This window comes from Musa acuminata, chromosome BXJ3-11, assembly GCF_036884655.1.
Source record: "Musa acuminata AAA Group cultivar baxijiao chromosome BXJ3-11, Cavendish_Baxijiao_AAA, whole genome shotgun sequence".
NCBI classification, from domain to species: domain Eukaryota; kingdom Viridiplantae; phylum Streptophyta; class Magnoliopsida; order Zingiberales; family Musaceae; genus Musa; species Musa acuminata.
Window position 1 is genome coordinate 30,793,324 of NC_088359.1, and position 12,564 is coordinate 30,805,887.

Sequence of the window (12,564 nt, forward strand, 5' to 3'; positions counted from 1 at the left end):
GTAGGAACATCTACCTGTCGATCTTTCCAATAAATACTTGAGTAAAGGGATTAAACTTTACCCCAAACTTATAGTACTTTCACCTAAGCGGGATAGCAACCATAATTTTTACACATTGATGTATCCATCTCGGTGTAGATACTAATGCAATACTAGCATATACTTAAAAATCCATCTTTTACCCCCTAAGGACGACCCCGAAAGATAAAAAATAATTTAATTTTTATTTTATCTTTATATATGAACATATATATCATTATAATATTTATTTTTATGATTCAAACACAAAAATAGAATTTAAAATATTTACTTCCTAAAAATAACATAATTCATTAGAAAAATTAATTAATTTTGTATTGAAAACATTAATTTTAATTATTTCTTTAACCATACTATACAAATAAAGAAGTTAATAGTTTAAATAAAATAATATATTATTTATGATAATTAATTTATATTAAGAAAAATAAAATCATCGATGATTAAATTTCTGAATCACGTAACATAATCTCTATTTTTTTCCGTCTCGAGAAACATATTCTCTCGGGGCTTGCATCCGACTGTGACGAACAGAAGTGGGCTTATTTCTCGGACACAATCCATGAATGCAGCCCATTCATCTGAGATTTAACTCTAACCATGGAGTTCATTAGTAATTGGCTCGCGGGATGCGTCCACGTACGTGTTGGACTTGATCAATACCAATAAAAGCAGAGTCCAACTTGGCCCGTTCGTGGCCATAAATACGTTCCTTCGCTACTTCTCCAAACGGCGTGTCACGGGCATCCGTCTCGCGAAACGCCATCCTTTCTCATCCCAGCCGTCGAATCGATCTTTTCCGTGTTCTAAATACCTCGCTGTCCCTCCTCTCGGTGCCATCGGACCGCAATGAGATTGAGATTGCGATTGCCGCCGCCGCTCAGACTGCCACCCGATCGGACCAAACCTTTATACTGTATCCGTGCCTATTCCTTCTCCTCCTCCTCCTCCTCCGCGGCCGCCGCCGCTGACGACGACGCCGACCTCCGCCGCAGCGTCTCCCTGCTCCTCTCCCCTGCCCCCTTCGATGCTGCCCTCTGCCGCGAGACCCTCTCTCGCATCTGCCCTCGCCGCCTCGAACGCCTCCTCCTCGACCTCCGCTCCTCCCTCCACCCCGAGCCCGCCCTTCGCTTCTTCTCCTTCGCCACCGATCACTGTGGCTTCATCTTCACCCCCCGCGCCTACGCCCTCATCCTCCACTCCCTCTTCCGATCCAACCTCGCATCTGCGGCCCGGGTTCTCCTACTTCGCATCCTCGACGCCCGCGCCGCCGTCCCCCTCTTCCTCGATGACCCGGATCATTGGTTCTCCGAGATCATCCACGCCCTTGCTGACACCGTCCCCTCAAGCGACTCGCCCGCGATCGATCTTCTTGTCCACCTCTGCTGCACCCAGCTTCGTGGCCGAGGGCTCGCCTTAATTGCCTTCAGAATCCTCGTCGATCGGGGGCTCTGCCCGTCTCTGAAGACCTGCAATTTTCTTTTGGTATCGCTGGTGAAATCCAAGAATTTAGAGGATGCTCGCATGGTTTTTGATCAAATGCAGCAGTTTGTTGCTCCTGACGTCTACTCGTACACCATACTGATTGATGCCCTCTGCAAGAGACGGAATGTTGAGGAAGCTATGGCATTGTTCTCGGATATGGAAAGGTCCGGAATTTCTGCAAGCGTTGTAACTTACAATGCTCTGATTGATGGACTTTGCAAGAGAAATATGTTGAATGAGGCATTTGCATTGAAGGAGAAGATGGTTAGAATCTCGATAAATCCAAGCATCGTAACATTTGGTATTCTCATCAATGGCTTGGTTAAATTGGATAGGTTTGGCGATGTGGAACTTGTCCTAACTGAAATGGAAGAGATTGGAATTCCACCGAGTGTGGTTATCTATAATACATTGATATATGGGCACTGTAAGATGGGACGACCCACAGAGGCATTAAAGTTGAGGGATGAAATGGTGGCGAAAGGTATAGAACCGACCTGTGTTACCTACAATATAATTGTACAAGGCTTGTGCGATGCAGGGGACATGAAGCAGGCTGAGTATATTCTTGATGAAATTCTGTCAAATGGGATGGAAGCAAACGCTGGGCTGTTTGGTTCTATTATTTTCTGGCTTGTCACTAAAGAACAAAGATTAGATTGTGCGGTGAGGCTACTTGGAGAGATGCTGCTGAGGAATTTAAGGCCTAATGACTCTCTTTTGACGGCTTTGATTGTTGAGCTCTGTAAGCAAGGGAAGCATCGAAACGCCATAGAGATTTGGTCCAAGATGTTGGAGAAAGGATTTGGTGTGAATATTACAACTTCCAATGCATTGATTCATGGGCTTTGTGAGTCAGGAAACATCAAGGAAGCAATAGGGTTCCTCAAATCAATTCTCGAGAGGGGAATAGCACCAGATAGAGTGACATATAATATCTTGATATCTGCATGCTGCAAAGACGGGAAAATCTGCGAGGGGTTTAAACTATGGGATGACATGATCAAAAGAGGATTTAAACCAGATATTGTTACCTGGAACACTCTAATACATGGTTTATGCCGTTTAGGTAGAATGGAAGAGGCTATTGGACTTTTGAATCAACTAAAGGTTGAAGATTTGGTTCCGGATCTTTTTACATGCAGTATGATTATCGATGGCTATTGCAAGGTTAAGGAAATTGATAAAGCGAAAAGCTTCCTAAAGGAGATGGGTACATGGGGTTTAGAGGCAAATGTTGTTGTCTACAACTCACTTGTGAGTGGGTTTTGCAAGAATGGCAATATTACTGGGGCTTCTAATCTTGTCGATGAAATGAAAAGTAATGGTATATTACCAAATTTTGTGACTTATAGTACCCTTATGCATGGCTTCTGCTGCACTGGATATTTAGAAGAGGCTAAAAGAATTTTTGAATTGATGAAGGAGAATGGTTTGGGCTTGAATGTGGTGACGTATACTACACTTATTGCTGGATACTGTAGGTCAGGTCAAATGGATGAAGCAATCAAGGTCTACAAGGCAATGTGTGTCGCTGGTGTAACCCCAAACAAGTTCACATATACAGTATTGATACAAGGGTATGCTAAAATGGGGAATCTTGAAGCAGCGTCTAAACTTCTCGACGAAATGGTGAACAATGGTATTGTTCCTGATTCTGTCACATTCAATGCATTGATGTCTGAATTCTGCAAGGAAGGTAGAGTAGAAGAGGCTCTTAAAATATCTGATCAAATATCTCAAAGAGGTCTGGCACTAGATGATACTGATTATACTACTTTAGTTCTGGAATAACTTCTTCTAGGCATCAAAAAGAAATTGCTTCTCCACCTGAAGGAGGTACTATCAAGCAACTATTTTTTAATACCTTTTAGGACAGTAAACGTCTTCTCTACCTATTTCAACTTCTAGATATATCTTACAGGGGATTGCTTATAATGTTGTAGAGAATGTTGGGGATATTGGTGAGATGAGATCTGATCTTTTTGGATCATATGCTGAATCGTCATGTGCTGCCCTTGTTGTTGCCTCTATATCTTCATTTGGAGTCAACCATGATTTTCCTGCAATGTGCTATACTTTGCTTATTAGCTCCATGGGCATCGTAGTTTGTTTAGTAACTACTCTCTTTGCAACCGACGGTTGGTATTGCAATTATCAGTTGGATTGCTCTCCCTTTGACATTCACGATTCAGTTTTGGGGTGACCAGAAGCAGGCCAAAAGCTGGTTAGTATCATGTTCCTTTTATTTCAGTAAATGGCAAGTTTTTAATCTAATCGTCAGAGTAGTTTAGGGAGTTATTTTATGTGTTGCAATTGGATTATGGGCTGACTTCGTTATTGGGTTTGTTACCGAATACTATACAAGAAATGCATATGGGTAAAAAATTGGTTTTTCTATTCTGCTTAACATGAGCTACCATGATCTGGTTTTTATATAGTGTCCTTTCCTTACTACTTATTTCTCAGTACTGTACAAGATGGGCCTGATTCTTGCCGGACTGGAGCTGCTACTAGTGTCATTTTCGGACTGGCTTTAGGATACAAGTCTGTCATTATCCCAATTTTTGCCACTGCTGTCAGTATATTTGTTAGATTTAGTCTTGCTGCCATCTATGGTATTGCTGTTGCTGCTTTAGGCATGCTGAGCAGTATTGCTACTGGTCCGGCCATTGATGCCTATGGGCCCACCAGTGACAATATTGCTGGAGGCATTGCTCAGATGGATGGAACGAGCCACAGGATTCAGGAGAGAACAGATGCACTTGATACTGCAGGCAACACCACCGCAGCCCTAGGAAGGGTATCATAATATTATTGCTCAAGTAGTTTTCTGCATTCAATTAACTGTGTTAGATCTGCTTGAAGCTTGGGGAGGTAACCTGTGCCTAGGTGGTAGTGACAAGAACAACCTTGGTATGATGTAGATTTATTTTATTTTAGATGGGTTGGTGCACATTCATGCTATCTGGTTTGAATATGATGTTTGCATCTATATTTTAGATTTTTTTTTGTTTTTTTGTAACTGCTTATGCAGATAGTAGCTTTGGTAAAACTGCTACTCACAAGTTTCAGTGCTTTTTGTATTAGCTTTTCTGCCATGTAGAATGCTAATTGGGAAAATGTTTTCAGAAGAAGCTACTTTTCCAAAATTTAAAGTAAGGCTATTTGCCAAAAGTCAATCTATATTTAGAAGAGGTCATCTGTTCCAGGGATGGTGCTTGTACTATTTTTGTTGATATTCTAGCTTTATCTATTGGTTGCATGTCACAAAAGTTGTGTTGTTGCAAATGCAATTGTTTGATTGTCATTGTTGCTTGCTATTAAGATTGTACTTGGATTGTTACTGCTGTTCTCTATGTTTTCATTCATCTTGAGTCTTGTTTGTAATTTTCATTCATATATTTTTGTCTTTTCCCAGGGCTTTGCAATTGATTCAGCTGCCTTGATCTCTCTCGCAGTCAAGCAGCTATTTCCACTGTGGATGTTCTGACACCAAAGGTGTTCATTGGGTTGATTGTTGGTGCGATGCTTCCTTACTGGTTCTCAGCCATGACCATGAAGAGTGTCGGCAGTGCAGCTCTGAAGAGGGTGGAGGAGGTCCGAAGGCACTAACTGAGGCTTATGGATGGTACTGCTAAACATGATTATGCCACCTGTGTCAAGATTTCCACTGATGCCTCAATCAAAGAGATGATTATCCAGGTGCTCTGGTGATGCTTACACCCCTGATCATTGGAATTTTGTGTCATGGAAACCCTATCTGGTGTTCTTGCTGGGTCTCTTGTTTCTGGTGTTCAGGTAAGTAAGAATTTGCTTGCTGATGTCACCAGCAGAATTTGTGACTCAAGGTAATGGTCGTTCTTTGTCACAGATTGTTATCTGATCCTCATCTAATACTGGTGGTGCATGGGACAATGCCAAGTACATCGAGGTAAAGCTACTCTTCCTTTCTCATGTTTTCTTTACATGCTACTGTGCTCCTGAGGCCTGTTTCTTCCGTACATTTATGACCCTTGCCTATTCAAAAGAATGGTAAATTTCAAGATAACAAAATTGTGCTTGTTTAAACTTGGTTTACATGAGGTTAGGTGTCTTAAATTGCTCGTAGTTCCACATCAGAATCTGTAGCTACCTCACGCAATTATTCAAACTGCTCATCTAATATGGCGTTGATAGGCTGGGGCATCAGACCATGCAAGGAGCCTTGGCCCTAAGGAATCCGTTCCTCACAAGGCTGCTGTTATTTGTGACACCATCGGGGACCCTCTCAAGGATACGTCCGGGTCGTCACCTATCAAACTAATGGTTGTGGAATTTCTGGTGTTGGCACCATTCTTTGCAACTCAAGGAAGTCTCTTGTTCAAGATCTAACTAATGAGTAAGCTCGGGGATGCTTGTTCTTTACACTGCTCAAATCTCGATCGGTTTCAATATTTGATCAGTGATTGCAACTTGTTATTTATCTTTCTTTTGCTTTTCCCATCATAGTTTCTCTTTATCGTTATTAGTTGAAATTGTAGATATAGGTCAGCGTCCATCGACCCATTGTGGGCAAGGAGGCTGACAAAATTTTCTTGTGTTTGAAGATGACAATTATTGTGGTGAATTGACTGTTGTCATTCTGAAGAGTTTCGTGTCAGAATATCCACAGTGGAAACAGCTGGCTCTCCTTCATGATCGACAAATAATTTACTTATCAAATGAACACCTTACTATGCATGTGTTAGAGGGAAGATTGAGTACGTTGATTCATCCTAACCTCGTGGGAGTTTCGTACATTTCTAGTTCATTTGGAGATCTTGATTTGTGTTAATCATGATTTTAAATAAAATAAACGTCTCTAATTTCAGCTTTAATCCTTGGCAAGTTCTTCATTAGTTAGACAAATTTGGTTGCATAGGGTTTTGTAAATCTGAATATCGTTAACAATAACTTTATTTTGATTAACATTAATTTTTAAATCACTATTCACTATAATTTTATCTTTTGTAGGAAAGAAAAAGAAATCTGATGTGGGGTTAAATACCATTTATTTCTTGATGTTGCTATTTTGTGAAAAAAAAAGGGCATGTGCTGTGGAGACCTTCGAATGTGATAGTAAAAAGATATGAAATGATTAATATTAGTGGTATGAGACGAGATTGAAGAAGACCTAAAAAGACTTTAATAAAAACTATCAATAAATATTTAATTATTCTAAACTTAAATAAACATATGGTTTTTTATAGATCTCAATTGCGACAAAAGATCTATGTAGCTGATCCCAAATAGTTGAGATTTACAACTTTGTTGTTATTGCTATTGTTACTTTGTGAAAGTAGTGTTGCAAGACTATAGGACTAAAGCCATTTTTTTTTTGTTAAGGTTAAATATTTACCATTCACTTCAATTATGGTTTCCTTCATTTAATTCACTTATTATTTTATCAAACATTCTCAGAAAAAGAACCACAACCTATTCGATGGCCGACTCCGACAAGGCAGCTGTGGTTGTGTAACAGCCTACTCCAGCGGTTGACTAGGCAAGGTGGCCGTGGTTGTCGATGGTGCGGCAGCCATTGCAGTGAGAGATGAGGCTTTTGTGTGTGCTGTGCTACTCTAGATTGGTGGCCACCTAAGAAATGTGACTATGGATCATGCTGCTGGGGGTTGGGTTCCATGCTCAATCTGGTGAGGTTTTGACTACCTTCGGATCTGGACTGTGTCAACCATGAAATGTGACTATGGGACATGCATGCGATCATGCGGTGGATTGAGGCTTTGAGGATATTGGTGGTAGAGTACATGATCATTTTGAGGGATTTCCTCAAGGGTTTAACAAATAGGGGGCCCATGAATTGTATATTCTTGCTTTACATCTCTTGACCTTCACAAATATTTCTTACATTTCTTATCTAAAGTTTGGATCTGTTTTTTTTTTTGTAACTCTGCTGTTACATTAGGGTTCAGACAACAGGTCTGTTAGAAATCTGTCATATTACTTGTATTAGAAACATGTCTAAACCAATGAGTGGCAATGGAAAAACTGTGGATAATTAGCAGTCTTAAATCTTTGTTAGATGACAAAAAATGATATTGTCTTTAAGCCAAAAAATGATTCACAAGGAAACTCGATCGATTGTTAACTGTAGATATGACAAAAAACATGAATAATTAGCAGTCTTGAGTCTTTGTTAGATGAAAATGATCTAAATATTTGTGGATCGATCACAAGGAAACTCTGTTCATTTGTCTTAGTTTGATTTGATACCTAAAGTTGAATACAGCATTGATTCATACATCATGATTGACAGAGGTGTTTCATCTTTTCCTCCATGCAGAATCTTTGCAACCCCATCTTGTTGAGTGCAGTAAAAGGTGAACCTTTTTACTTGTGAAGAATAATTGCCTTCTTGAGGATGAATGATTCTGATGTTCTTTTCCCCTGTTTTGGTATCATCTTCTTCCTCTTTTACAGCATTTTCTCTGCTGAAACTTCGCATCGGGGGTTCCTTGCAAGATAAGGTCATATTCAACACAGGAAATCCTCAGCAATCATGTGTGCCATTCCTCAAGAACACTTCTGAGATGTTTGGTTTCTCTCAAGGATGCTTACCCATGTCCAGATGGTTGAGCTGAATGAGTTCTTCAAGACAGCAGGGTAGAAATCTTCTCTAGCAAGTTCAAATTTTACTGTTGATGAGTAATTTCTCTCTGAGACCACTCAGAAACTTCATCCTATCTTTTGCTCACACATTATTTTTGGGTTGAATGCACTCGATGGAAAAGTTCCTCTGAGTGATGGTTCACTAGGACCTTGGAACAACACCAATGCCACTTCTCTCATTGGTATACAGACAATAAGGGTTGCACCATCTGTTGTTGGGAGCTTGGTAAGTCCACCTTGATCAAGAATTGCAGGTTCTAAAAAGACTGGAACTTGTTCACATCATTGCTTTAATGCTTGAAATGTTGAAAGAGATGTCAACACTTGTTAACATCATCATTTGGAACTTAACAACCACCGAATAGTCTATCTTCATTGATCAGCACAGAACTTGCTGCAAGATTTTACTCTAGTAGGGATGAAGGTTCGGGTTTTTTGTCTGTCTCAGGCAATGAACCAAGTGGATCTGGAGTTGGAGCTACAATTGGTGCAGACCAGTATGCTGCAGATGCTATAGGAATATTTAAAGAAGGATTGGCATCAAAGTGACCTGCAGCTCTCGAGTGCGTTAAATTGCATGACTCTATTTTTGAAACGTGTTCTCAATTCATTTTATATCTATGGATTAATAATTTTCATACCAGTATTTCCTAGATATCATTGACCCGACAGACACTTACTACATATTTTGGATGTCATTGACTTGACTATTTCATAGGGTCATTTAGCACATGGACATCCTAAGATCACATTATTGTCTCAAAAGGTACCATGCAATTTACGTTCTCAGTTCTCGAATATAATTGTGGTTTACCACGAATGTGTAGATCTTTTATCACAATATAGTAGTAGTAGTAGTTTACTACGAATGTTGGTCCTTTATTATAATCATTTCTTCATCTTCTATCTTCGACCATATGACATTGTGTTGAGTTTTTGCTCCTTAAATGTAACTCGTATCAGTAATGTGTTTTGTATACTGGTTACCTGTTTGTGTATATGTAAGTTCCTCCTTTGGTCTCTGATAGCTGTCTGCTTGCTGCAGATGTCATCTTCAATGAATTCAATATCTCTGTTAATAGAGTTGGGTGCAATTCACATTGTCGATGTCAAATTTCTGTCATTCGAACACGTAGAAGTTCACTGGTGAACTAGAAAACTAATTGCATAGCCTAACAAAGGGCTTTCTTTAGAGATCTTTTAGAGAAAAGATCTCCCATGCAGCAGGAAAAGACTGGCTCAAGTTTTGGCCTTGAGTGACTGAAAATTAATGATGACCATGACCTACTTAAGATTTGTATTTACATGACACAGCTGCTGCTATCGTGACCTAAAGCTCAAACGAATCAATGAATTCAAAAGATCCTACTGAGCTAATAATCATTGCTTGCGGATGCAGCGGCAATGGAGCCACCATCCTCGCTGGATCCTGTAGCGCCGGCAGCGTCCGGTCTGATCTCATCGAGTTGCTGCAGGATTTGCTGAACCTCCGGCCTGGCCGTCGGCGCCGGGTCGACGCAGTGCAGGGCCAACTTCAAGGTGTTCAGTAGCTCATCCCCGGCCGCCGTCCCCGCCGCATCCCTCATCAGTTCCAGGTCGAACACCTCATTGGTCCACTCCTCTTTGACTATCGAGGCCACCCAGTGCGGCAGGTCCATGCCGTTCATCAAGTCCGCAGGCGATTTACCCGTGAGGAGCTCGAGCATGACGACGCCGAGGCTGTAGACGTCGGTCTTGGTATTGGCCTTCTTGAGCTTGGACAGCTCCGGGGCTCGGTAGCCGAGCGCGCCTGCGGTGGCAATCACATTGGAGCTGGCAGCACTGGTCATCAAGGACGAGAGGCCGAAATCAGATATCTTAGCGTTGTCGTCGTCGTCAAGCAGAACGTTGCTGCTTGTCAGGTTGCCATGGATCATGTTCACTTCGTTGTGAAGGTAGAGTAGACCCCGAGTTACCCCCTTGGCTATGTTCATCCTTGTCGCCCAATCTATCGGCGTCTCAGGTCCCCGAGCTGTGTCAGCAGACAAGAAGAAGTTATAGATTCTTATTGCTGTTCATCAATGAGAAGGAAGCTGTGGGTGTGGATGCGAGGGACTCTGCGGAAGTTACCATGTAGAAAAGCTGCAAGGCTTCCCTTGGGCATGAAATCAAAGACCAGAAGCTTCTCTCCTTTGGGGCCTAAATAGTAAGCTCGCAGCGCCAATAGATTGTGATGCCGGATTCTGCCAAGCTCACACGCCTCCGTCTCGAATTCCTTTTGGCTCTTGGTGATCTTCTCTCTCAGTCTCTTCACTGCAACTTGGTTCCCGTCCTCCAGTGTGGCCTTGTACACGGTCCCGTACGTGCTCTTCCCCATGATCTCCGCCGTCGCACACAGGAGGTCATCGGCGGCGAATGCCAACGGTCCCTCGAAGTGTACCAGCTTTCCCCCGGCCTCCCCGCCGGACTCCGCTTCAGCTCCCGTGGCAGGCCCGGGCTTTTCCTCTCTTCCGGTGGCAGAAGCGCCGCCATCAGTCTTCTTCCCCAAGGAACTCCTTTGCCTCATCAGGCAGCAGAGCAGAACACAGCAGAGCACAAAAAGCAGCACCGCCAGCACTGCCCCTGCAACTATGAGAACGATCGCCTTGGTGCTCAGTTTAGCATGACGTCGCCTTGTAGGGATCAACGGAGGAGACAGAGTCGGGGCAGGGGAAGAAGGACAAGGGACGGTAATGCTGTACCCACACAGCTGAATGTTTCCCATGAAGGAGCTCGAATTAAACTTGTGGGAGAGGAGAAGTGGCACTCGACCTGATAAGTTGTTGTCGGACACATCGAACGAAGTCAGACGAGTCAGGTGCACCAAAGTGGCCGGTATCTCTCCGGTGAGGTTGTTCTCCGACAGGTCTAGCTGCGATAGACCAGAGATGTTTCCTAGTGTCGCCGGTATCGCGCCACTTAACTGGTTCCTCTTAAGCGACAGCATCGACAGATTCTTGAGCCCATCGATGTTGTCGGGGATGTGGCCGTCGATTTTGTTGCCCTCCAGGCTTAATTCGACCAAGGACGACAAGTTGCAGATGGTAACAGGAAGGCTCCCTCCTATATCGTTATGTGAAAGATCTAACGTTTGAAGCAGCGACAGTTTACCGATCTCTTCGGGTATGCTTCCGTTAAGCCTATTGTTGCTAAGTGTGATCTCTTTGAGCATTTGTAGTCCACTGAGAGATGGCGGAAGATTCCCGCTGATGGAGTTGAAGTCGAGATTTAGGGTCTGTAATTGGTAGACTTGGCTGCTACCACCTCCGATGGCCCATGTGTCGGGAATGGGTCCGGAGACATTGTTGTGCTGAAGGGAGAAAATGGTAAGCGAGGCGGAGCGGGTAATGCTACGGGGGATGGCACCGGAGAGATTGTTATGGCTAAGGTTAAGCCTATACAGCTTAGTAGCGTTTGCAATGGAAGAAGGAATACTACCCGCAAGCGAGTTGTTGCTGAGATCGATGGTCCGGAGGATGGGGCAGTTGCCGATGGACGGCGGGATGGCACCCGAGAAGCGATTGTTGAAGAGGTAGAGGCCTCTGAGTTGAGGTAAGAAGCCAATGGCCGAAGGGATCTGACCGCCGATGGAGTTGTCGTGGAGGCTCAGCTTGCGCAAGGCGGCGAGCTGGCTGATCTTCTCGGTGATTCGCCCGCCGAGGCCCCGCCACGGGAGCTGGATGGCGATGACCTTGCCCTTGACGCACTTGATCCCGACCCAGGCGCCGGAGCAAGCGTCGAGGCCGGTGTCGTTCCAGCCGCGGAGGAGCCCCCGGGGGTCGTCCAGGGCGTGCTTGAGCGCCTGGAGGCCTTGGTAGTCGGCCTGGCTGATGATTATCCCGTCCCAGGACTGGCTCGAAGCTGAGCTCGCATGAGCCAGCAGCGACAACATCACGATATGAAGCGGCAGAAGCAGGAGGAGACTACTCCCGGTTGCAGATTGCTGAGATGGGGCTCTCTCGGACTCGCACATCTCCATATGCTCTTGCATTGTGTGCTGGCATCCTCCGATCCTCTTCTTCATTCGCATGCAAGTTGGATGGGAGTAGGAAGACAGACTCCCGAACGAGAGAGAACGGAGGAGGAGGAGGAGGCTGGGAATTGGGCAGGGAACTGAGAGATATCTTGCTTGGAATATAGGATGGTATTATTTCTCGAGGCTAACGGCTAGTTTACTTTTCCTTTCTGTTCTCTTTTGGGGCCGTAGAGCGATGGGGTGTCGGCGACTAGGATTCTGAGAGAGCTATTATTGAGGGCGGGCGATCATCGGTCAGAGGGAGATCCCACCATGTCCCAACGGCTACCTTATTTGAATGGGTCCATGGCGAATCAACAATTCATCGGCCTTCCTCGTGCAGGACGTCGCGCAGTACA

General features: G+C 43.7%; 3 protein-coding genes across 8 annotated transcripts; 2 read left to right on the top strand and 1 right to left on the bottom strand.

The window, feature by feature from the left end:
- The first annotated feature begins 790 nt into the window (after positions 1-790).
- On the top strand, positions 791-5,905 carry LOC135653341 (pentatricopeptide repeat-containing protein At4g19440, chloroplastic-like). 6 transcript variants are annotated; one of them, XM_065175226.1, is made up of 6 exons: positions 791-3,363; positions 3,449-3,751; positions 3,994-4,327; positions 4,946-5,325; positions 5,399-5,458; positions 5,704-5,905. In XM_065175226.1, the coding sequence occupies exon 1, from the start codon at positions 889-891 to the stop codon at positions 3,316-3,318; it is 2,430 nt and encodes an 809-aa protein (XP_065031298.1). In that variant the 5' UTR covers positions 791-888; the 3' UTR covers positions 3,319-3,363; positions 3,449-3,751; positions 3,994-4,327; positions 4,946-5,325; positions 5,399-5,458; positions 5,704-5,905. The 6 variants fall into 6 exon arrangements, with proteins under 6 accessions (XP_065031298.1, XP_065031300.1, XP_065031302.1 ...); XM_065175228.1 differs by having other exon boundaries at positions 4,986-5,325; XM_065175230.1 differs by lacking the exon at positions 3,994-4,327 and having other exon boundaries at positions 4,946-5,155; positions 5,230-5,325.
- LOC103972237 (pyrophosphate-energized vacuolar membrane proton pump-like) lies at positions 3,494-5,898 on the top strand. The gene is made up of 9 exons (XM_065174433.1): positions 3,494-3,594; positions 3,686-3,751; positions 3,994-4,327; positions 4,562-4,626; positions 4,986-5,132; positions 5,230-5,325; positions 5,399-5,458; positions 5,556-5,610; positions 5,704-5,898. The coding sequence occupies exons 1-9, from the start codon at positions 3,494-3,496 to the stop codon at positions 5,896-5,898; spliced, it is 1,119 nt and encodes a 372-aa protein (XP_065030505.1).
- A 3,367-nt stretch (positions 5,906-9,272) lies between the features above and the next one.
- LOC103972240 (probably inactive leucine-rich repeat receptor-like protein kinase IMK2) lies at positions 9,273-12,483 on the bottom strand. Its single transcript, XM_009386509.3, has 2 exons — positions 10,282-12,483; positions 9,273-10,183 (listed from the first exon to the last, which is right to left on the bottom strand). The coding sequence occupies exons 1-2, from the start codon at positions 12,218-12,220 to the stop codon at positions 9,546-9,548; spliced, it is 2,577 nt and encodes an 858-aa protein (XP_009384784.2). The 5' UTR covers positions 12,221-12,483; the 3' UTR covers positions 9,273-9,545.
- Between the last annotated feature and the right edge of the window lie 81 nt (positions 12,484-12,564).